Source organism: Pygocentrus nattereri, chromosome 5 (assembly GCF_015220715.1).
Source record: "Pygocentrus nattereri isolate fPygNat1 chromosome 5, fPygNat1.pri, whole genome shotgun sequence".
Lineage (NCBI taxonomy): Eukaryota > Metazoa > Chordata > Actinopteri > Characiformes > Serrasalmidae > Pygocentrus > Pygocentrus nattereri.
The window spans coordinates 460,797-487,005 of record NC_051215.1 but is presented as its reverse complement, the minus strand read 5'-3'; the positions used below and the strand labels follow the sequence as shown (position 1 = coordinate 487,005).

Here is a 26,209-nt window from a genome sequence, read left to right as displayed (position 1 = left end):
TATAAATCTTTTTCTCTATGTATGTGTGCACTCAGGTTGCTGGTAACATGAGCACATGTGTGCATGATGTGACTCACTAAGCATTACATCACCTACCATCTCTCTATCAGGCTTACACACAAACACACACAGAAAATGTGTTTCACTATGTATGTATGTATGTATGTGTGTGTGTGTGTGTGTGTGTGTGTGTGTGTGTGTTAATGCATTAAGTACTACCCTATCTATGCTGACAGAATTCATCTGTACACAGAGAAGGAAGGGAGGGAGGGATAATCTGCATTTTAATCTAAATGACTCCAACTGCGCTGTGCTACTTCTGAATCCAGTCTGAAGTCTGAATGTCAAACACACTGAAATCTCATGATAAACATGCTTTTCTGAGCTCATCATGAAGTTCATCAGTACTTAAAAACCACTGTTTTATTAGAAGGACAGCACAGTTAGCAGAGATGCATCTACATGTGGATTGCAGGCCAATGCTGATATCCCACAGCTGGGCCATATGGTAATATATAACGCTGTCATGATAAATAATGTCACAGTAAAAGACAGTTTGCTTTTTTCAGCACATCGTGGAAATCACCAAAACCTGCAGAACATAATGAATAAATATCACATCAAATGTTTTGATTATTTTGTCTAAATGTAGCACCACCGGCTCTTCGGTCTCTGTTCCAACTGATTAGATGTCAGAAAATATCATGCATCTAAAAACTCTTGACGTCTCGCAGTATTACATGTTGCCATATCGCCATCTCTACTTGTAGATTTCTTTGTTTTATTATTGTAATTTTTAGACGGCACTACAGGTTTAATTTTGTTTGTTCCATCGTACTATACATGAGAAAATCATGGGTCATGAAAAAGTAGGGAAATATAGTCATGTGAAAAAATTAGGACACCCCATTAAATAGTCAGCTCTTTATTAAGAAATGTCTACATATCAATGTCCAATCTTGGTTTTGTTTGTTTCTGGAAAAGAAAGTGATTTAATTGCAATTAAAACAAATTAAAACAATAATTTTTTTACTCATGAAACAAAAGATATGAACAAAAATGCGTTTTATAATGGAGGGAAAAGTTAGGACACCCTACCCTCTGATAACTAGTGTTGCCCCCTTTGGCTGAAATAACTTCAATGAGACGCTTCTACCGATCTCTGACATCGATCTGAAGGTTTGCCCCACTCCTCCACGCAGAACTCTTTCAGCGGCGAGATGTTTGAGGGGTTTCTTGTACGTACAGCCTGTTTTAAGTCACTCCACAGCATCTCAATGGGATTAAGATCCGGATTTTGACTCGGCCATTCCAGGACTCTCCATTTCTTAGTTTTCAGCCAGTCCTTGTTGGATTTACTGGTATGTATGATGGTTTCACACGTTCCTCAAGCACCCTGATACACAGTAGAATTCATGGTGGACTCTATGATGGTGAGCTGGCCAGGTCCTGCTGCAGCAAAGCATCCCCAGACCATGACACTTCCACCTCCAGGCTTCACAGTTGGTATGAGGTTCTTTTCCCGGAACGCTGTATTTGGTTTACGCCAAACAGGTCTTCTGCTCTGGTGTCCAAATAGTTTAGTTTTAGACTCATCTGCCCAAAGAACATTATTCCAGAAGTCCTGGTCTTTGTCTGCGTTCTCTCTGGCAAACTTCAGCCTGGCTTTCAAGTTTTTCTCAGAGAGCAGAGGTTTCCTCCTTGCACATCTCCCATGAAAATGAAACCTGTGCAGCCTCTTTCTGATAGTTGAGTCACGCACTTTCACATCGACAGGCAAGCGCCTGCTGAAGGTCCTGTGATGAAATTTTAGGATTTTTCTTGACTTCTTCTAGCATCTTATGGCCAGACCTGGGCATGGTCGCAGTTGTTTTGAATGTCCTCCACTTGTAAACAATTTTCCGGATGGTGGAACGGCTGATGTCCAATTCTTTTGGGATCTTATTTAATCCCTTACCAGACTCACAAGCAGCCACAATCTTCTTTCTGAGGGCCTCAGACAGCTCTTTGGATCTCACCATGCTGCTCACTCTCACTTCAACAGTCAGGGACACACCAAACTAATTTTCTGAGGTTTAAACAGTGCAAGCCTCATCCAGAACACTGGGTAACGATGTTCTGATCACGTGCACCTGATGTGATGCACCTGTGTGTGATCTTAACTGTTTTGAGTGGGACAATATGTAGGGGTGTCCTAATTTATGCCTCACCAGAAACTGCATTCTTTTTAAACGGCATTTTAAAGAAAATTGTAAAATGTTCTTAATTTTTAATTGTTTAGTCATATTACCTGGATCCCACAGTATTGTTAAGATTGATATTAAATATCCACACATACAGGATTTCATAGGGTGTCCTAATTTTTTCACACAACTGTATAATGTTTTTTGCCAGCAGGGGAAACACCTATGATTTCCAATATTTTTCATATACATATCTGCCAATGTCTGTATATAAACATTTATAAAACGTAAAAATTGTAGCATTATAGAGAAATAAAATATATTTGTATAGGGTTAATATAATAAATATATAATATATAATACATAATAATAAATATATCGGTTTGAAATACCAGCCAAAACTGAAAATCAGGGCAATGCTGATGATTATATTTATTTAAAGCTTTTTTCTGCCAATACAAAACCTAATAATTAGTGCTGACTCAGCTGTCCAATGCAGTAAGTAACACACACACACACACACACACACACGATTGGTTGTAAGGCTCATTTGCATTTTGCAGCCTTTAGCAATACCAGCTTTATCATGGCATCACAATTCAGTATTCAGTCTGACTTCCATTCAGGACAAGATGCAGCTATAAAACAATTATTTGTGCAGCTTGACGTTTGATCTCTATAGGCCAGTCTGACCAATACACCTGTTTGTCTTTAACAAGGCCGATACTGCTGACCCGTGAAGTTTTTGGCCTGGACTGATGGGCCAAATCTCAGAAGCGACCCCGTTCAACCAAATCACAGTAATACAGGCTAAAGAACCAAAACCCAAGGAATTATGGGTAGTTCAACTCTACTGCATTACAATATTGAAATTTCTGACGTTTATGTGAGCAACATATCGAATCCAAATGCTACGAATCGCGATTTACAAACAAAACTAACAATTATGTGCGACACTAAAAACAAGCACGTGAGACTCAAGCTGCTCAGACAGCTTTCACAAGCTAACAGAGGATCATAAACAAACCAAAGCTCTGCTCTACAGTCCGTAACGAACTCTGTAGTTTTAAGAGGAACAATCATTACTACTGACTACTGATTCATGTTGAATCAACCGGTGTCCAATTTCAGTTCTGGTCCGACCCAGTCAGGGCAGCGGTGGGCCTAAAGCGGTCTCGAGTGTGGTCACACTCTCGAAACTCGCAGACAAAACTGCGGACCCTCTGCGTTATCGGTAATGTGAAGCGCCAAGCTGCCACGGCAACGCGTCTATCCTGAGGAAACAACTGCAAAACACAAATCAGGTGTAACCGCTGAAGCGAGTGCCGCTGTCTATTTGTTACCTATGCAGCTTATTCTAACTTCTCTAGCACTTTGCTGGTGTAACGGAGGCGCTTGTGCGCAGTTAGAGCTGCAACAGCAGAGCAGATCATACAACCTCGTACAGCGGCAGCCAGACGACATTACATTACAGCACAAACCGTCAGAAGCATCACGAGTGTCTCTGCGATGGGACTAAACTCTGCTCTTCACGCAGGAGACGAGGAAATGAACCATTAACAATTACAAACCACACGGCAGCTCGAACGCTCCTCCATCCCCAACTACAGCCTGTAACACCACCAACATCAGGACCACTCTCACAACCAGTGCCTTAGGGGCGTAAGGCAGTAAAGGCTGCCTCAGCAAACGTGTTTAATACCTACACAAAACAATAAATATAGCAAATAAATTAAACACATGCATTCGTTTTTGTTTGTGTAGCCTTTAAAAACTTTTGCGGTGATGCTGTTTCAGTTCTGAATTAAGCAGCTGTTCATGTTTTATTTCTTTTTATTTTGCACAGTTTGTGATGAGGGCTTCTTGCTATCTGCTTAAAGAACAGGTTAGTTAGATTTCTGCTTACACATGCAAAAAATAAAGCATCCAGCCAGAGGAGCACTACTTTAATAATAATAATAATAATAATAATAATAATAATAATAATAATAATAGTGTATCACTTCTCATATCAACACTGTGATACTCGACAGCCCAATCAACACAGACAGGATGGCTAATAAACCGACATGGCCACTGCTGGCTTGTATTTTAAAGACACTGAAATCACCGCTTCATGATCGTGGCAGCCCTACTGTTATATAAACCGTGCACTTCTGTTCATATTTTCCTTTGTGTCTTTTCACGAAAACAGTTGGAATTACAAAAAAAAAAAGTTTCAACCCTTTACAGTCGTTACTACGCCGCTCCACCACACCTCCATCTCTACAACTCCTGAGTGTGATTAAACACGCTTCCTCCACCGAAAAGCAAATGACTAAGTAGCTGATCGTCTCTCGGTTTCTGTCTCTGGCTGGTTGGCATGGCGACAAGTACGCTGGCAGCTCCATTAAACAGAGGGAAACCCCTCTGCACGCGCACACACACACACGCACATATACACACACACGCACATATACACACACGCACGCACATACACACACACGCACATACACACACACGCACATATACACACGTTCACACACGCACACACACGCATATATACACACATCCACACACACACACACACACACACACGCACATACACACACACACACACACACACACACACACACACACGCACACACACACACACACATATACACACACACACACACATATACACACACACACGCACATATACACACGTTCACACACGCACACACACGCATATATACACACATCCACACACACACACACACACACACACACATACACACATACACACACACACACATACACACATACACACACACACACATGCGCGAGCACGTGCACCATACACACACAGACACACACACACACACACAGTGAGTCAAGACGGTTTTGACGTCACTGTCTCGCTCTATTTTGCCATGAACGCTTGTATAAAAACAGAAACCTGTCAGAACAAGCAGGCGTGGATGCGCACACACACAGCACCTGCTCCCAGGGTCACCTGACTCAGTGATACTGTACATACATTCATTCAGGTTTCTATAGTCTCTCTATCCAACATACCAACCAGCACAACAACAACCAGGAGGAGAAATAAGAGAAGGGAGCGAGAAAGGAAGACAGAAAAGGGGGAAAAGACCTAAAATTATTCATTCACTGCAAAAAAGGAAAAGAATGTTTACATGTACAAAATAATCTGACAACAGACAATTTTGCCTATAATTCCTTCAACGTGTTTACGGGCATTTAAAGGGAAATTCCACTGATGTTTCAAAAATTCTGCATAATTTAGTGTTTAAGTGAGTCACTCAGGGCGGTTTGGTGTGAAACGGTTCAGACGTCTTTACAGTGGTGGTGATGGGAACCAGGCGTCGCCATGACTACAACACAGATATAGACACTTTATTTACCATCCAGAACCACCAGAGAACCTGCGTGTTGCTTTATATGGAACGTTGATGGTAAAATAGCAGAAAACCCCTCCACCGTGAGAGGATGTTACGGCTAAATCTTCTCTAAACTCTCATAAAACAGCGTCTCAGTCATCAGGCAGTAGAGGCTTTTAGAGGGGGATGTCTGGTTCCCATCACCACCACTGTGAACGGTTCTGACTCAGTCAGTTTATCTAGAACCGAGCGTTTCACACCAAACCACCCTGAACTGCTGTTTACATCTTAACCAGTTAATTATTAAACAGTTTTTTGTTGCAAAAAAAAAGTTCCATGGTTTTCTTTCAGAAAATTTATTGGCAAATCCGTTTAAATTGTACATAATGCTGTCATCAAGTACATAATTCTGTCAGAGGTTACTGCTTCACAGGCTCCTCTTCTCTTACCTGACAGTAAAATCAGACGTCTCTGAAAATCAGAAATTGCCCAGCATGACGACGATGAACATCGTCATATTGTCCAGCTCTACATTTCAGTTTTTGACATAAATGTAAAATGCCTGTTGCTCTTTATATTATGTGAAGGTTTCAGGATGAATGGACCAAAAGAAAAGTCTGTTTCCCCTGACTTACATTATAATAATAATAACAACAATAATAATAACAATAATAATAAGGTATGTTTTTTTCTTCTCCTGTAAAGTTCATTTGGAGAGAAAGCCTCATTCCAACAGCAGCAATTTACCACTATTATCAGAAATTATGTCACAATACAACTCGCTTTTCTGAACATCTCATGCTTATCGTCAGTGCTTATTGACACTGACCAACTGTCTTATTATAAAGAAGCTAAATTAGCTCCGTTTAGGGGACCTGAAAGCTCAGCTTTTAAGCAGCATTTATACAGACTCATACAGGAGAGAACCATAAACGCGACAATGTATGAAGCTGCTTAATCCAGCTTGCTTATATTACAGCTGTGCACATGCAAGAGGTCACTAGAGGTGGGCAACATGGCAAAACGTGACATCGTGATACTTCAGGAAGTTTTTTTATGATACAAGGTGTGTCATCACTTTTTTCCTGATGTCTGAGAAGTTAGAACAGACCTCGTTCAAAAAGGCCAAAAAATCTACACGTTCAGTTATTAATATTCCTCATTTTACACAAAGTCCAGCGACAGGTCTAATTATACTCTAATGAACTGAACTCGATTCAGAATTAGACCGCCGCACTAAACCCGTCCGTGCAGTGACACACCACATACACTCTAGTGAACACACACACTAGGGGGCAGTGAGCACACCTGCCCGGAGCGGCAGGCAGCCCTATCCACGGCGCCCGGGGAGCAGTTGGGGGTTAGGTGTCTTGCTCAAGGGCACTTCAGTCATGGACTGTCAGCCGAGGGGATCGATGTGGTGACCTTCCGGTCACAGGGCCAGATCCCTAACCTCCAGCCCACGACTGCCCCCTCTATTTTTATTTATTTATTAATAATAATTTCAAAAAATCTCTATTTTTCCCAATGTGCAGTTGGGAAGTGAATTTTTGATGTGAATCTAACATATTTTTATTAAACTGGTTAAAACAGGAACTAACAGTATATAACAGACACAGAGACGTCAGTTTTGCTTTCTAACCCTAACTAGACAAAGGTGGATGTACGTGAAGCCCACAGCACAGCCAAAACAGCATGAAGCTGAAGTCAGAGTCTCGTACAAATTTCACATTCCACCTTAAATGGAGCAGCGGTAACATTCCGGCACCAGAAAGCAACTGCTGCATCATTTAAGGTGGACTGGAAAATTCTGAAAAAGAAGCTGACGGACAGAAGGCCGAGCTTAGCTTTGTTAAAAGCGGCGCCGAATGCTGTTTTACGTCCGACAGCAATTTGTCTCATATGAGTGAATATTAAAGTCGACTGCTCTACATGAAGAACGGAGCTAAAAAAATAATAACTTTTGTTAAAGACAGTAAAAGAAAACAAAGCTGAGGTTTAGTGTTGGGTAAAGCAGCTTTCACGCTTGGGCTGTACGATAAATCATATCTTTATTGTTATCATCATGAGCTTCTACGATAAACACATCATTAGAGCAGCAATGACAGATCAGATAACCTCATACACACAGGCCACAAACCGGCCTGATCCCCGCAGCTGTTAACATGTACTTCCTTTTTATTTTGCGCAGTACTAAATTCTTCTTCTGTAATAGGTTAGATTCCTGTTTACACACCCACAAAATCTCTAACTACTTGCATCACATCCAGTCAGAGGCACACGATTTTAATAATAAGTAACGCTACCGATACTGGTATCGTCAATATACCGCATTTTGCGTCAATACCGTGCAGCCCTAACGTCCACAGACTCATACAGAGGAGCACCAACTGCAGGACTAGAAAACACTGCCCAGCTTCTCGCTCGATTAAAACGAGTGTGAAATGTTTTGATCGCATCAGACGTCGGAAAATAAATACGGACACATCGTGTACTGTAAAAAAAATCCCTGGAGTATCGTGATGACATCTTGCCATATCGCCCACCTCTGGCTAACAGGTTAGAGCGCACAACTGGGTTACGGCTACCGCGCCTCGCTATTATCGGAACCAAGCGATCGTAATCATAACAAACACATCCACACACATTCCTCCCGCTCTGCCTCCACTAATCCCTCGCTCCACCTTAAACGGTGCAGCAGTTAGCAACGTTCTCCTCATCCTCGGGCGCCAGAATGTAACTGCTGCACCATTTAAGGTGGAACGAGAAATTCGAAGAACAAGAAGCGAGCTTCGGGCCAGACTTGGTTAGGAGCACTTCTGTTATTTACCCGGTTGATAAGTTTCCAGCGCTTTTACCCACCTTCCTCAGCGCCTGAATGAAGAGGCCTCTCCATTTCGGGCTGTTCTCTTCGCTGGAGAAATCATAGCCGTGCTGCGGCTGCATGCCTGCGGGACCAGACCGACCGCATCGGGGTCACACCGACACACGAACCGGCCTAACCCACCAACCCCCGCGGAGGGGCTGCTCCGCTCCGCCCCGCTCGTCCGGCTAGCGAACGAGCTAAACTACAAGTCCCAGCAAGAAATATCTCGATATTTAGGTAAATATTAGTAAATCCCGGGGGCGCCCGGCCGCCGCGCCGCTTCGCCGGCCCTCGCCGCGTCTCCCCCTCAGCGAAATTCGCGCCTTTTCGGGTTTTCCTCAGCCTCGCGCGCGTTAGCTCGCCGGCTAACTAAGCTACCTGCCCACTAATTAGCTCCGTTAGCTTAGCTGGAGCTAATCGGGCCGAAATCCGTAAAAACTTTAAACCGAAGCCTCTGACATCCGCCGGAACCGAGCCAGGGCTCGCTAAACTGGGCTTTCACGCACACGGAGTTCTGATCCAGTCCGCGCTTCTTTCCGCACTGAGCTGATCCGCGCGCTAGCTAGCCGCACATCTGGCAGCGCCGCCGCCGCCGCTGCTGCTGCTGCTGCTGCGCGAGCGCCGCTGGGGCCGCGAGACTCCGCATTCAGCGCTCGCGCTCCGCTCAGTGTCCGGTAAAACAAACCCGCCCGGCGGCGCTTCCTCGCCTCCCCGGTCCTTCAGGTTAAATCCATCAGGCCAGCGGGCGGAGACTCTGCGTCTGTTTTCCTTCGGCTTCTTGTTTGTTTGTTTGTTTGTTGTTGTTGTTGTTGTTGTTGTTTGGGCTCCTTGTCGGAAGAATCACAGCGCCGCACTCACCCGCTCAGTTTCGCGTGGACTTCCCGCGAATGACGCACAGACGGGGCGGGGCGTCGCGTTTGAGCGCCGCCCACATGTTGTCGAAGCCCTGCCCTAAGACCTCTGATTGGCTGGTCAGCAGCAGGGCGGGGCGGTGTTGTTGGGAACGTATATTTGAAACATAACGCAGTGAAAGTGTAATCGATGCGTTTGATACCGGTGAAAAGCCAATATGATAAAGCGTGGCCACAAATTAATATATTGAGTCCAAGAAATACGCTCCTCATAAATCTAGAAATTTGGGGACTTAATATAGTAAATACTGACTGAAGCAGCAGGCCGACCGCACCGCGGCCCTGAGGCCGAAGCCTCGGAGCAGCAGGCCGACCGCACCGCGGCCCTGAGGCCGAAGCCTCGGAGCAGGAGGCCGACCGCACCGCGGCCCTGAGGCCGAAACCTCGGAGCAGCAGGCCGACCGCACCGCGGCCCTGAGGCCGAAACCTCGGAGCAGCAGGCCGACCGCACCGCGGCCCTGAGGCCGAAGCCTCGGAGCAGGAGGCCGACCGCACCGCGGCCCTGAGGCCGAAACCTCGGAGCAGCAGGCCGACCGCACCGCGGCCCTGAGGCCGAAGCCTCGGAGCAGCAGGCCGACCGCACCGCGGCCCTGAGGCCGAAGCCTCGGAGCAGGAGGCCGACCGCACCGCGGCCCTGAGGCCGAAACCTCGGAGCAGCAGGCCGACCGCACCGCGGCCCTGAGGCCGAAGCCTCGGAGCAGCAGGCCGACCGCACCGCGGCCCTGAGGCTGAACGACTCTGATATGTCTACTGAGCTGCAGGCCGCAGTGGTCACACTGTGCAGATGTGGTCACACTGTGCAGATGTGGTCATTGCGCTGTTGCTGAAATCGTCACTGACCCTGCTGATGGATGGGAACTGAGTGATGGACACGCCGGAGGTGAATCCTCTCAGCAGTCCAGCCCGACCCCAGCCTGTCTGCACGCAGAGAAGCACAGACTTAGCACGAAATATTTAACAGTTTACTTTCAGTTTCAGAACCGGATCAGAAAGACTTTCGCTTCTGAGGAACTCTCCAACTCCAGTCCGTTTATCTGCTGCCAGCTGTTTCCTGTCAGGAGTTCAGTAAATACAGGGATCTTCAGCAAGTATGCACGTTTCTGTATGTGTCTAGAACATGCGAAGAGCCGTTTGCATGTCTAAATGGTTCTCTGCATGGTGACATGGTTCTTCCGACTGACGGAGGAGTCGTTATTCTATGGATGTCAAGGTCGTGACCATATTTGGTGCTATGTAGAACCATTTTGAAAAATGTTCTACACACAATCACATGCAACACGTTCTCCATCAAGAATAGGCAGGCTGAGAACCAATTAAGCATGCAACTGGTTCTTTGGGTGTTGATGGTTCTATGTAGAACCATTTTCATTGCTAAAGAACCCTTGAAGAGCCATCTTTTTTAAGAGTGTACAGAAGCACAAAAGTCCTGAGTCACTTGGAAACCTGCAGAGGAATTCTCCATTCCACCTTAAATGGTATGTTCTGGTTCCTCAGGCCAGAACCATTTAAGGTGGAACGGAGAGCTCTAATAAGAGAATAGAGGCAGTATAGAAACTGATATTAGGCACATCGTGTCTCCTGATGTTCCTGTTTAAATGAAATAATGAAATAAATAAATCCTGAACTGTCCAGTGAAGAAGCAGCGCTGCCCTCTTGTGGACGCTCCTGTACAGCACAGGCGGCTCATGTAATCAGGTATAATACCGGTTTTAACCCTCATGACCTTCGTGTGGCACAAACGAGTTTATCAGCGTAAACATGACCTCATTTTTAGTCTTAGCTCAGCGACTGAAACCAAAGCCCCAGTTAAACAAATTAAAGCGCTCAATTTCCCCCTTGTGGATTAGTTTATTGACAAAATACTCATTTATTCACACAAATCAAGAAAATGCAATTACAAAATAAAAATGACAACAGCACCACAGCAGTTCTCACATCCCGCTTCAGTTTAGGAAGAAACTCGCGTCGCCATTTATTTCAAGAAAATAATCCAGAGCAGTTTCCAAACTGAGGCCCAATATTGTCCTGCAGAGCGATATGAGCGCTAGAGTTTCACACCAGTCAATATGATAACGATGATTAACGAGCCGTCAGAAAAACCTCAGCTGCGTGAAAAAGGCAGATAACAGTAACACACATTTATAAAGTAGAGCGTGTCTGAAGGCGCCGTTACATTTGGATTAAACTAATGATCACAAATCAGGTCGATTAGCTCAGACACGTCTGCTGCTTCTTAGGTTTCAGCACTGGAGCTACGAGCCTAAGGTACACAACATGGTTCTTCAAGGGTTCTTTAGTAAAGAGAACAGTATTTTATAGAACCATGAACACCAAAATAACCACTCGCCTGGTTAAATGGTTCTTTGCATGGTGAAACCGGATTGATGAACGATGTGCTGTATATAAAAGGGTTCTTACCAGCACCAAAAGGCGTTCTGCTATCGTCATGATTCCAAGCTTGTGAAAATAGAACCCTTTTTGGTGCTTTATAGAACCATACGCAACACATGCTTGATCAATCTGAAGAACCACTTCACCATTAAATGCTTACAGAACCAGTGGGCCTCATTCTCCGTTATCTTCCTAAGCTTGTTCTGTGTGTTGCTGAGAAGGAGCCAAAGGAAAAGTCTACGTCAGATTCATGAGAGCTAAAGAACCCTTGAAGAACACAGTGACGCTGTGAAGTGTGTAAACATGGTTTTTCACCAAACTATTGCTTCACGTTTGTTCAGAGCAGCACTATAAGCTGCTGTGTGTTAAAGGACAGCTGTTAGGTCAGTGTGCAGAGCGTTATACTGAACACGGTCAGCTCTGGTCAGCTCTGGTCAGCGCTGAGGCTCCTGGTTTCTGTCCCAGTCCGTTCACCCTGCGGGCCTACAGGCTGAAGCGCGCCTCCAGCTCGTCTGCGATCATCTCGGCGATGGCGAGGGAGGAGGTTGCCGCTGGCGACGGCGCATTGCGGATGTGCAGCACTCGACTGCCGAGCTCCCCCACACCACCATCAAAAACAAAATCATCCACCAGGTTCCCGTCAGGATCCAGAGCCTGCGCCCTCACTCCAGACGGACCCCTACACACACACACACACGCAGGTTTTTATACAATATTGTATATTGAATGTACACACCTCCTGTATGTGTTCTATGTATATGTATTAGTCTTATCGCCCCCTACGCTTCCTGTAGTGTATTACAGTCTGTCAGAGCGACTGTGTGGATCATATGAACATTATAGAGCTTTTTAAATGAAACAGTAGAAGCCGTATCGCCCCCTACGCTTCCTGTAGTGTATTACAGTCTGTCAGAGCGACTGTGTGGATCATATGAACATTATAGAGCTTTTTAAATGAAACAGTAGAAGCCGTATCGCCCCCTACGCTTCCTGTAGTGTATTACAGTCTGTCAGAGCGACTGTGTGGATCATATGAACATTATAGAGCTTTTAAAATGAAACAGTAGAAGCCGTATCGCCCCCTACGCTTCCTGTAGTGTATTACAGTCTGTCAGAGCGACTGTGTGGATCATATGAACATTATAGAGCTTTTTAAATGAAACAGTAGAAGCCGTATCGCCCCCTACGCTTCCTGTAGTGTATTACAGTCTGTCAGAGCGACTGTGTGGATCATATGAACATTATAGAGCTTTTAAAATGAAACAGTAGAAGCCGTATCGCCCCCTACGCTTCCTGTAGTGTATTACAGTCTGTCAGAGCGACTGTGTGGATCATATGAACATTATAGAGCTTTTTAAATGAAACAGTAGAAGCCGTATCGCCCCCTACGCTTCCTGTAGTGTATTACAGTCTGTCAGAGCGACTGTGTGGATCATATGAACATTATAGAGCTTTTTAAATGAAACAGTAGAAGCCGTATCGCCCCCTACGCTTCCTGTAGTGTATTACAGTCTGTCAGAGCGACTGTGTGGATCATATGAACATTATAGAGCTTTTTAAATGAAACAGTAGAAGCCGTATCGCCCCCTACGCTTCCTGTAGTGTATTACAGTCTGTCAGAGCGACTGTGTGGATCATATGAACATTATAGAGCTTTTTAAATGAAACAGTAGACGCCGTATCGCCCCCTACGCTTCCTGTAGTGTATTACAGTCTGTCAGAGCGACTGTGTGGATCATATGAACATTATAGAGCTTTTTAAATGAAACAGTAGAAGCCGTATCGCCCCCTACGCTTCCTGTAGTGTATTACAGTCTGTCAGAGCGACTGTGTGGATCATATGAACATTATAGAGCTTTTTAAATGAAACAGTAGAAGCCGTATCGCCCCCTACGCTTCCTGTAGTGTATTACAGTCTGTCAGAGCGACTGTGTGGATCATATGAACATTATAGAGCTTTTTAAATGAAACAGTAGAAGCCGTATCGCCCCCTACGCTTCCTGTAGTGTATTACAGTCTGTCAGAGCGACTGTGTGGATCATATGAACATTATAGAGCTTTTTAAATGAAGCAGTAGAAGCCGTATCGCCCCCTACGCTTCCTGTAGTGTATTATAGTCTGTCAGAGCGACTGTGTGGATCATATGAACATTATAGAGCTTTTTAAATGAAGCAGTAGAAGCCGTATCGCCCCCTACGCTTCCTGTAGTGTATTACAGTCTGTCAGAGCGACTGTGTGGATCATATGAACATTATAGAGCTTTTTAAATGAAACAGTAGAAGCCGTATCGCCCCCTACGCTTCCTGTAGTGTATTACAGTCTGTCAGAGCGACTGTGTGGATCATATGAACATTATAGAGCTTTTTAAATGAAACAGTAGAAGCCGTATCGCCCCCTACGCTTCCTGTAGTGTATTACAGTCTGTCAGAGCGACTGTGTGGATCATATGAACATTATAGAGCTTTTTAAATGAAACAGTAGAAGCCGTATCGCCCCCTACGCTTCCTGTAGTGTATTACAGTCTGTCAGAGCGACTGTGTGGATCATATGAACATTATAGAGCTTTTTAAATGAAACAGTAGAAGCCGTATCGCCCCCTACGCTTCCTGTAGTGTATTACAGTCTGTCAGAGCGACTGTGTGGATCATATGAACATTATAGAGCTTTTTAAATGAAACAGTAGAAGCCGTATCGCCCCCTACGCTTCCTGTAGTGTATTACAGTCTGTCAGAGCGACTGTGTGGATCATATGAACATTATAGAGCTTTTTAAATGAAACAGTAGAAGCCGTATCGCCCCCTACGCTTCCTGTAGTGTATTACAGTCTGTCAGAGCGACTGTGTGGATCATATGAACATTATAGAGCTTTTTAAATGAAACAGTAGAAGCCGTATCGCCCCCTACGCTTCCTGTAGTGTATTACAGTCTGTCAGAGCGACTGTGTGGATCATATGAACATTATAGAGCTTTTTAAATGAAACAGTAGAAGCCGTATCGCCCCCTACGCTTCCTGTAGTGTATTACAGTCTGTCAGAGCGACTGTGTGGATCATATGAACATTATAGAGCTTTTTAAATGAAACAGTAGAAGCCGTATCGCCCCCTACGCTTCCTGTAGTGTATTACAGTCTGTCAGAGCGACTGTGTGGATCATATGAACATTATAGAGCTTTTTAAATGAAACAGTAGAAGCCGTATCGCCCCCTACGCTTCCTGTAGTGTATTACAGTCTGTCAGAGCGACTGTGTGGATCATATGAACATTATAGAGCTTTTTAAATGAAACAGTAGAAGCCGTATCGCCCCCTACGCTTCCTGTAGTGTATTACAGTCTGTCAGAGCGACTGTGTGGATCATATGAACATTATAGAGCTTTTTAAATGAAACAGTAGAAGCCGTATCGCCCCCTACGCTTCCTGTAGTGTATTACAGTCTGTCAGAGCGACTGTGTGGATCATATGAACATTATAGAGCTTTTTAAATGAAACAGTAGAAGCCGTATCGCCCCCTACGCTTCCTGTAGTGTATTACAGTCTGTCAGAGCGACTGTGTGGATCATATGAACATTATAGAGCTTTTTAAATGAAACAGTAGAAGCCGTATCGCCCCCTACGCTTCCTGTAGTGTATTACAGTCTGTCAGAGCGACTGTGTGGATCATATGAACATTATAGAGCTTTTTAAATGAAACAGTAGAAGCCGTATCGCCCCCTACGCTTCCTGTAGTGTATTACAGTCTGTCAGAGCGACTGTGTGGATCATATGAACATTATAGAGCTTTTTAAATGAAACAGTAGAAGCCGTATCGCCCCCTACGCTTCCTGTAGTGTATTACAGTCTGTCAGAGCGACTGTGTGGATCATATGAACATTATAGAGCTTTTTAAATGAAACAGTAGAAGCCGTATCGCCCCCTACGCTTCCTGTAGTGTATTACAGTCTGTCAGAGCGACTGTGTGGATCATATGAACATTATAGAGCTTTTTAAATGAAACAGTAGAAGCCGTATCGCCCCCTACGCTTCCTGTAGTGTATTACAGTCTGTCAGAGCGACTGTGTGGATCATATGAACATTATAGAGCTTTTTAAATGAAACAGTAGAAGCCGTATCGCCCCCTACGCTTCCTGTAGTGTATTACAGTCTGTCAGAGCGACTGTGTGGATCATATGAACATTATAGAGCTTTTTAAATGAAACAGTAGAAGCCGTATCGCCCCCTACGCTTCCTGTAGTGTATTACAGTATGTCAGAGCGACTGTGTGGATCATATGAACATTATAGAGCTTTTTAAATGAAACAGTAGAAGCCGTATCGCCCCCTACGCTTCCTGTAGTGTATTACAGTCTGTCAGAGCGACTGTGTGGATCATATGAACATTATAGAGCTTTTTAAATGAAGCAGTAGAAGCCGTATCGCCCCCTACGCTTCCTGTAGTGTATTACAGTCTGTCAGAGCGACTGTGTGGATCATATGAACATTATAGAGCTTTTTAAATGAAACAGTAGAAGCTGTATCGCCCCCTACGCTTCCTGTAGTGTATTACAGTCTGTCAGAGCGACTGTGTGGATCATATGAACATTATAGAGCTTTTTAAATGAAGCAGTAGAAGCCGTATCGCCCCCTACGCTTCCTGTAGTGTATTACAGTCTGTCAGAGCGACTGTGTGGATCATATGAACATTATATATACACCTCCCTAGGCATCCAGAGGCCATCCTTACCAGATGCCCGAACCACCTCAACTGGCTTCTCTCAACATGGAGGAGCAGCGGCTCTACTCCGAGCCTCTCCCGAATCACAGATCTTCTCGCCCCATCTCTAAGGGAGAGCCTGGCGATCATGCGGAGAGCCTTTCAATCCTGCCGCTTGTATCTGTGATCTCGTTCTTTCGGTCACTACCCAAAGCTTGTGACCATAGGTGAGAGTCGGAACGTAGACCATGATGGCGTAGACCATCATCTCTTCACCATGATGGACCGGTTTAGGGTCCGCATTACTGCAGACGCCGCACCAATCCGCCTGTCAACCTCTCGCTCCATCCTTCCTTCACTCGTGAACAAAATCCTGAGATATTTAACTCCTCCACTTGGGGCAAGAATTTACTCCCGACCTAGACAGAGCATTCCACCCTTTTCCGACTGAGGACCATGGTCTCAGGTTTAGAAGTACTGATTTTCATCCCAGCCGCTTCACACTAGGCTGCAAACTGGTCCAGAGAGAGCTGGAGGTCCCGGCCTGATAACGCTAACAGGACCACATCATCCGCAAAAAGCAGACGTGAAATCCTGAGGCCACCATTCCATGAACAGAATTATGAACAGAATCAGTGACAACGGACAGCCCTGGCAGAGTCCAACCCTGACTGGAAACCAATCCGACTTACTGCCGGCTATACAAACCAAGCTCCTGCTCCGTTTGTACAGGGACCGAATGGCCCGTAACAACGAGCCCCTCACCCTGTACTTCCAGAGCACTCCCCACAGGATCCCCTGAGGGACATGGTAGAATGCCTTCTCCAAATCCACAAACGGACTGGTTGGGCGAACTCCCACACACCCTCCAGGACCCTGGTGAGGATAAAAAGCAGGTCCAGTGTTCCACGACCAGCCCGGTCTGCCATTCCAGGGGGACCGCACCAGATCTCCATGGGATGTAGCAGAGGCATGTCAGCCAAGACAGACCTACAACATCCAGAGCCCTCAGGAATTCCGGGCGGATCTCATCCACCCCCGGTGCTCTGCCACCAAGGAGTTTTCCAACCACCTTGGCTACCTCAGCCCAAGTGATGGACGGACCCTCACTCAGATCTCCAAGCTCCGCCTCCTGTGGGGAAGGATCATTGGTGGGATTGAGAAGATCCTTCCTTCCACTGTCCAATGACATCCCCAGTCAAAGTCAGCAGCCCCACTGTATACAGTGTTGGTCAGGAACCGCTTTCCTCTCCTGAGGCGCCCTGACGGTTTGCCAGAACCTTCTCAGTGCCTGTCGATAGTCTTTCTCCATGGCCTCACTAAACTCCTCCCACACCCGAGTTTTTCCCTCAGCAACCGCCGAAGCTGCAGGCCGCTTGGCCCTTCAGTACCCATCTTTTGCCTCTACAGTCCCACAAGCCAAACAGGCCCGATAGGACTCTTCAGCTTGACGGCTCCCTTTACCTGAGGTGTCCACCAGCAGGTTCGGGTATTGCCACCACGAAAGGCAACTACGACCTTGCGGCCACAGCTCTGATCTGCTGCATCGAAAATGGAGGCACGGAACAGGGCCCACTCGGACTCAATGTCACTGGCCTCCCTCAGTATGCGGTTGCAGCTTTGTCGGATGTGGGAGTTGAAGATCTTTCAGGTAGGTTCCTCTGCTAGACGTTCCCAACGTCTGCCAGGTCTGTCAGGTATTTTCACCCGCCATCTGATCCAACTCACCACTAGGTGGTGATTGGTTGACAGCTCCACTCCTCTCTTCACCCGGGTGTCCAAAATACATGGTCGCAAATCCGATGACACAACTATGAAGTCGATCAACGGACTGCGGCCTAAGGTGTCCTGATGCCATGTGCACTTATGCACACCTTTGTGTTTGAACATGGTGTTTGTTATGGACAGACTGAGCACAGAACTCCAATAACAAAACACCACTTGGGTTCAGATCGGAGAGGCCGTTCCACCCAATCACGCCCTTCCATGCCTCACTGTTATTGCCCACGTGAGCGTTGAAGTCACCCAGCAAGACAATAGAGTCCCCACAGGGGGCACTTTCCAGTACCCCCTCCAGGGTCTCCAAGGAGGCCGGATACTCCGAACTGACGTTCGGTTCATAAGCACAGACAACTGTCAGAGCCCGTTCCCCGACCCGAAGGTGCAGGGAAATATCCCTCTCGTCCACCGGAGAAAACCCCAACGTACAGGCGCTGAGCTGGGGAGCTATGAGTAGGCCCTCTCCTGCCCGACGCCTCTCACCCTGGACAACTCCAGAGTGGAATAAAGTCCAACCCCTCGAGAGAGTCTGTTCCAGAGCCCCTGCCATGTGTTGAGGTGAGCACAACTATATCTAGTTGGTATCTCTCAGCCTCAAACACTAGCTTGGGCTCTTTCCCTGCCAGAGAGGTCACGATCCATGTTCCGAGAGCCAGGGATCCGAACGCTAAGGCCCCCGCCTTCGGCCGCCATCCGATCCACATTGCACCAGACCCCCCCATAAGCACCTCTCCCACGGGTGGTGGGTCCATGGGAGCATATGCATATATTTTATATATATATATATATATACCGTCAGTGAAGTGTTTTGTGTGTGTGTGTGTGTGTGTGAGTGAGAGAGAGTGTGTTTGTGTGTAAGTGTGCGTGTGGTTTCACCTGACGATGTCACTGCGGCTCAGCTCAGGTATGTATTTCTGCAGGATCTTCACTTGAGCACTGAGGAACAGTCCCCTGTACATTTCACCTACTCCATACACCACGTTCTTCAGCACCAGCTTCTGTAAACCTCTACACACACACACACACACACACACACACACACACACACACGATTTTTATTCTGTTTTATCTTCTCCAAGAGCTTCCAGCGCTTTAAACACCACGTTGGAAATGTGAATGCGTGGGCAGTTACAGACACAGACAGATGTACCAACAACAACGCGCATCTCTGCAGAGACAGACAGACGGCGGAAAGACAGGAAACGAGACAGGACGAGAGAAGCCAGGGATGAAGGGGGAGCCGCGGTACCTGAAGGACAGGGCGTCTGTGAAGTCCTTAGCGTTGAAGTCGTAGAGGTTGTATCCTTCCCGCTTAAAGGCCAGCACAGCGTTCGGCCCCAGCCACACACTGCCATCCACACGGGGTGTAAAGTGCACACCCAGGAACGGAAACCGCGGATCTGGAACCTACAAACACACACACACACACTTCCATAGGGTTCTCTGCATGGTAAACTGCTTCAGACCGATGGAGAATGTGTTGTATGTGGTTCTATACAGCACCAAAAAGGGTCCGTCTGTTGTTACAATGTCAAGTATGATACAATAGAAGAACCCTTTTTGATCTGAAGTGGGTGTGTGTGTGTGTACATGTGTATCTTTGTGTGTGTATGTGTGTGTATGTGTGTGTATGTGTGCGCATGTGTGTGTGTGTGTGAGACTCACAGGGTAGATGTTTCCCTTGATGAGGTAGTTTTTCTCTGGTTTCAGCACCAGGTAATCTCCTCTGAAGGGAACGATGCGCGGTTCTGCTCTGCAGCCCGAAATCTCTGAGAGACGGTCAGAGTACAAACCGCCGCAGGTCAGCACGTAACGGCACCGGACCTCCTCACCCTGCGCGCGCACGCACACACACACACACACACACACACACACACACACACACACACACACGCACACACACACGCACACACACACACGCGCACACGCACACAAAAAAACCAGGGCTCACATTCAAACTTCTTAACCAAACAAAACCGTCCAAACTCAGATTAAAGACTCACTTTTAAAAAAGATGGTTCTTTAAGGGTTCTACAGAACTCTCAAAGAACCCTTTGCGTGTTGAGTTCTTTGTATCATTAAAGAGTTCTTTAGATTGACGGAGAATGTATTGTATATGGTTCTATGTAGAACCTTTATAAAAAGGGTTCTATACAGCACCAAAAAGGTTTTTGCTATTGTGTACAATGTCAAGCCTGTAACAATAGAAGAACCCTTTTGGTTCTAAACAGAACCATCTACAACACATTCTCCATCAATCTGAAGAACTGTTTCACCATGCAAAGAACCCTTTAATCATGCATGAGTGTTCATGGTTCTATACAGAACTAAAGAACCCTTAAAGAACCAGGTGGTGCTCACCTTTGAGCTCCTGATAACGACTGGGTACTTTAAACCTGCAGACAGAGAAAACGTGTGAGTGCAGGTAAAGAACCTTTAACCCGTTAGTCTAGAACCGTTAGTCATTCTGCTCTACATTTGGTTTAGATTACATAAATATTTAAATATGATAATAAAGGCTGTGAAGCAATTAAACTGCATTACACTGTGTTTACTCTGTTAATTATTTATCTTGTTCACTCCAATTAATCCTAACGTAAGTCTTCAACTTTAGAGCACCAGTGCCCAGATGTTCCAGTGTCTATATCATATATACAGTCAGAGTGGACGCTGACTGGCCACCTCATTAAGCCCACCTCCTCGTGTCTCCACTCACTGTCCACTGTATCAGCTCCACTGACCGTATAGTTACAGACTGTAGAATAGAATAGAATTTTCATCCATTCGTCACTGTGGAATTAGACCTCCTCATTAAACCCGTCTGTGCAGTGAAACTTACATACACACTAGGGGGCAGTGAACACACTTGCCCGGAGCAGTTGGGGGTCAGGTGTCTTGCTTAAGGGCACTTCATTCACGGACTGTCAGCAGAGGGGATCGACCCGGCGCCCTTCCGGTCACAGGGCTGGTTCCCTAACCTCCAGCCCACGACTGCCCCGTAGTCTGTCTGCTTTTCTGTTACCCTGTTCTTCACTGGTCAGGACCCCCATTCTCAGCACTGCAGTGACACTGACGTGGTGGTGGTGTGTTAGTGTCTGTTGCGCTGGTCTGAGTAGATCAGACACAGCAGTGCTGCTGGAGTTTTTAAACACTGTGTCCACTCACTGTCCACTCTATTAGACACTCCTACCTTGTCGGTCCACCTTGTAGATGTAAAGTCAGAGACGACAGCTCATCTGCTGCTGCACAGTTTGTGTTGGTCATCCTCTAGTCCTTCATCAGTGCCCACGGGACGCCGCCCACGGGACGCCGCCCACGGGACGCCGCCCACGGGACGCCGCCCACGGGACGCCGCCAACGGGACGCCGCCCATTGGACGCCGCCCATTGGACGCCGCCCACGGGACGCCGCCCATTGGACGCCGCCCACGGGACGCCGCCCATTGGCTGGATGTTTTTGACACTGAGGTGTTTAAAAACTCCAGCAGCACTGCTGTGTCTGATCCGCTCGCACCAGCGCAGTGTAAGATGTTCTTGATCACTTCCCTTACCCTCAGAGCTCCCAGCTGGACTCTCCGTTGCCATGGTGATGTCTGAAACCTCGAACCCTGTTACTATGGAGCCTCCGGCCTGCTGGAAGTCTTTCCCGTACGTTAGAGCCACCAAACGCCAGTCTACGATTCCAGTGTGGGGCGAGTCCAGCGCCATGATCCCCTACACAGACCAACAGCCAGTGAGGCAGAGGTGCGGAGTCACGTTAGACTCGGCCACAGGGGAATTTCTCATTGGGTTAAATGGGATTTTAATGCACTGCTGGTGGAGCGCCGACAGGTCAGCTCCTCACACAGCAGCTTCACAATCAGGACGGACTTTACTCGTAGTGACCACTCGCTCCTCTCGCTCACCCTGCAGTAGGGCTCCCTCTCGCGGATGGCTCTGGCGTCGATCAGCCGTAGTTCTTTCACGCCGTTTTTCAGTCCGCGCTCGTACAGCGCCTTCAGACGCGGGACCTCCTCCCTCTCCACCGCCACAATCAGCTGCACACACAACCAGCAGTGCGTCGGGGCAAAGACTGACCTCAGGGTTAAAGACTGACCTTAAACTAAATCATTTCCCTTTCCTGAATATATGAATATGCTGATTTAAGGCTGGGCAACGCAACAATACATATTACTATCATGATAAATTAAGGCACAACACAGTACAGTCTGCCCGCCTGATCACGTGGGGTTTATCGTCAGGGCTCGTAGACGCTGACCGTTCGGTCTTTGATATTTTTTTATGTTGAGTGTGTAGTGACTGTGTGTGTGTAGTGACTATGTGTGTGTGCGTGTAGTGACTGTGTGTGTGTGTGCGCGTGTAGTGACTGTGTGTGTGTGTGTGTGCGCGTGTGTAGTGACTGTGTGTGTGTGTGTGTGCGTGTGCGTGTGTAGTGACTGTGTGTGTGTGTGCGTGCGTAGTGACTGTGTGTGTGTGTGCGTGCGTAGTGACTGTGTGTGTGTGTGCGTGCGTAGTGACTGTGTGTGTGTGCGCGTGTGTAGTGACTGTGTGTCCGTGTGTGTGTGTAGTGACTGTGTGTGTGCGTGTGTGTAGTGACTGTGTGTGTGTGTGTGCGTGTGTAGTGACTGTGTGTGTGTGTGTGCGTGTGTAGTGACTGTGTTTGTGTAGTGACTGTGTGTGTGTGTGTGTAGTTACTGTGTGTGTGTAGTGACTGTGTGTGTGTAGTGACTGTGTGTGTGTGTGTGTAGTGGCTGTGTGTGTGTGTGTGTAGTGGCTGTGTGTGTGTAGTGACTGTGTGTGTGTGTGTGTGTAGTGACTGTGTGTGTGTGTGTGTAGTGACTGTGTGTGTGTGTGTAGTGACTGTGTGCGTGTGTAGTGACTGTGTGTGTGTGTGTGCGTGTGTAGTGACTGTGTTTGTGTAGTGACTGTGTGTGTGTGTGTGTAGTTACTGTGTGTGTGTAGTGACTGTGTGTGTGTAGTGACTGTGTGTGTGTAGTGGCTGTGTGTGTGTAGTGACTGTGTGTGTGTAGTGACTGTGTGTGTGTGTGTGTGTAGTGACTGTGTGTGTGTGTGTGTAGTGACTGTGTGCGTGTGTAGTGACTGTGTGTGTGTGTGTGTAGTGACTGTGTTTGTGTAGTGACTGTGTGTGTGTGTGTGTAGTGACTGTGTGTGTGTAGTGACTGTGTGTGTGTAGTGACTGTGTGTGTGTGTGTGTAGTGGCTGTGTGTGTGTAGTGACTGTGTGTGTGTAGTGACTGTGTGTGTGTGTGTGTGTGTAGTGACTGTGTGTGTGTGTGTGTAGTGACTGTGTGTGTGTGTGTAGTGACTGTGTGTGTGTGTAGTGACGGCGCTGTGGGTTCTGACTTTGCCGCATCTCCTGTAGGGGACGCCTTTGCTGTCGCAGTACGAATAGGCCAGAGACGCTCCCTTCACACAGAGACGGGCCTTCAGAGAACCCGGCGTGTAGTAGATCCCACTGTGGATCACACCACTGTTATGGCCCGTCTGATGGAGGGCTAGAGAGAGAGAGAGAGAGAGAGAGAGAGAGAGAGAGAGAGAGAGAGAGAGAGAGAGAGAGAGAGAGAGACAGAGACAGAGAGAGAGACAGAGAGAGAGAGAGAGAGAGACAGACAGAGAGAGAGACACAGACAGAGAGAGAGACAGAGAGAGAGAGACAGAGAGAGAGAGACAGAGAGAGAGAGACAGAGACAGAGAGAGAGAGACAGACAGAGAGAGAGACAGACAGAGACAGACAGCGAGAGAGAGAGAGACAGAGACAGACAGAGAGAGAGAGAGAGAAAGAGAGACAGAGACAGAGAGAGAGAGACAGAGAGAGAGAGAGAGAGAGAGAGAGAGAGAGAGAGAGAGAGAGAGACAGAGAGAGAGAGACAGAGACAGAGACAGAGACAGAGAGAGAGAGAGAGAGAGAGAGAGAGAGAGAGAGAGACAGAGAGAGAGAGAGAGAGAGAGAGAGAGACAGAGACAGAGAGAGAGACAGAGAGAGAGAGAGACAGAGAGAGAGACAGAGAGAGAGACAGAGAGACACAGACAGAGAGAGAGACACAGACAGAGAGAGAGACACAGACAGAGAGAGAGACAGAGAGAGAGAGAGAGAGAGACAGAGAGAGAGAGAGAGACAGAGAGAGAGAGAGACAGAGAGAGAGAGAGAGACAGAGAGAGAGAGAGACAGAGAGAGAGAGAGACAGAGAGAGAGACAGAGAGAGAGAGAGACAGAGAGAGAGACAGAGAGAGAGAGAGACAGAGAGAGAGAGAGAGAATTGAATCTATGAACATCGTCGTGTGACCGTATGAAATTAAAGGTGATGTATTTTTTCTGATGAATTGTGAGGCTCAGCTGCGTCTCACCGAGCTCCTTCTCCTTCTCCAGCAGGGTGAAGGTGAGGTTGGGGTGTCTGAGGATGAGCTCTCTCGCTGAAGCCAGACCCACGATTCCTCCTCCCACCACGGCCACGTCACACACACTGTACAACACACACACACACACACACACACTGGTCAACATCAGCAGACGCTCATTTCAAATCAGTTCCAGTCTGGATTTACTGAAGTAGCAGGGCCTGAGCCCCTGTGAGCGCCGCCGAGGGGCACGCAGGAGAGAGAAGCTCAGCAGCTCTCAGGAGAACTTTCCTAAACCCACTTCCGCAGCTCTGACGAAGATTCTGACTCACCGGTGTTCCTTATTTGGGAGTCGTTCCCAGGTAAGGGCGGAATGTTTCGGGTCACACTGCAGACAGACTGAACCACGGCAGCCTCAGTCCAACCCTCTGCTCTAATCCAACCCGAATCAGGAGTCCAGTGGACCCTGAGGACTGGACAGAGGAACACGGATTTGGGCGCAGTCCCGTTTCACCCTGGGCCTTAGACACGGTCACCGAGCTGAGGCTGAGCGGGTTAGAGGTTAACGACGCAGTCCTGGCTCATCTGTCGGGCCATCCTTCCGTCTGTCGGTCCATTCCAGACCCAGCAGTACGGTGACTGACCTGTGGGCTCATTAGAATATCAGGCCACGCCCAGGCAGTTCTCAGACAGGTCTGATGAGCCTTGTTCTGAGTACCACACAACCAAATCTCAGCTTTGGCCCAGTGTTTCCTGCGTCGTCAGACAGACGTTCGCCAGTTCAGGGGTCAAGCAGGCCAAAGTTAAACGCCTGCGTTCATATCCGTTTATTTTCCTCTAATGCCATCCAGGGGTCCAACAGAAGGCCCGAATAGGAGGTCCTGAGCCCCTCTGGACCACCCCCACACATCACGCCTGGCTTCTAAAGCTTCCTCAGCGCAGTTTAAAGGCAGCAGATGATCGTATTACAGTAAGGAATTCAGTACGACCTGTCCAAACGAAGCCCACACCAAACAAACACACCTGCAGCTGCACACTGGCCTGGACATGAGCCAGCTGGACCCTGACCTGCCACAAAGTCCAGGTCACAGGGTCCAGCACAGAGTACAAACACGGCCATGAGCCGAGGAAGACTGGAGTCACAGCCACAGTCCTGCCTGTTAAACCGACTCAGCTGGAGCGCAGTCGTTAGGTAGCTGGGGGTCTGAGCCCAGGCTGTGTATCCACTACAAACTAAACCATTAAAACCATTAAAACACATTAAAACACGTTCACAACGCCTGAAGGTCCCCGTAGCGGCTGCTTCCTCTGACTGACCCTCCTGGACTCGAGCAGGACTAAGAGGACCGAAGCTCTACTTGGGCTTCTTATTCGATTTTTCCGTTCCACCTTAAATGGTTCAGCAGCGGCAGTGCGGTTGGTTTTATTGGACCTGAGGCGGCCCGTTTTAAGGTGGAGCGGGCTGTTCCGGTAAGACCCGGGCTGCCGGCGGCTCTACTCACCCGCGGTGCTGCAGGCGGGGCGGGGCGAAGCGCAGCCGCTGGAAGACGAACCCGGCGGGCCTCATAACTCCGACACAGCGCGAAGACGGAGGAAAACCAGAGAAACTCGGCTCTCATAGCAGCTGCACTGAGCCTTCCTCCTCCTCCTCCTCCCGCTCCTCCTCCTGCTGTACT

At 47.4% G+C, this 26,209-nt stretch overlaps 2 protein-coding genes across 2 annotated transcripts in view; both read right to left on the bottom strand.

Annotated features, from left to right (window-relative positions):
- The window catches only part of sos2 (son of sevenless homolog 2 (Drosophila)), a 37,049-nt gene extending 27,699 nt beyond the window's left edge, over positions 1–9,350 (bottom strand). Inside the window, exon 1 of the mRNA XM_017682431.2 lies at positions 8,408–9,350. Coding sequence (XP_017537920.1) covers positions 8,408–8,491 — 84 coding nt within the window. The 5' untranslated portion in view covers positions 8,492–9,350. The remainder of the gene's footprint in view (positions 1–8,407) is intronic.
- A 1,800-nt stretch (positions 9,351–11,150) lies between these two features.
- Positions 11,151–26,200, bottom strand: l2hgdh (L-2-hydroxyglutarate dehydrogenase). The gene is made up of 10 exons (XM_037538280.1): positions 26,036–26,200; positions 24,543–24,658; positions 23,541–23,692; positions 22,083–22,214; positions 21,729–21,891; positions 20,540–20,574; positions 19,844–20,011; positions 19,428–19,585; positions 19,055–19,186; positions 11,151–12,392 (listed from the first exon to the last, which is right to left on the bottom strand). The coding sequence occupies exons 1-10, from the start codon at positions 26,098–26,100 to the stop codon at positions 12,197–12,199; spliced, it is 1,317 nt and encodes a 438-aa protein (XP_037394177.1). The 5' UTR covers positions 26,101–26,200; the 3' UTR covers positions 11,151–12,196.
- Positions 26,201–26,209: the final 9 nt, after the last annotated feature.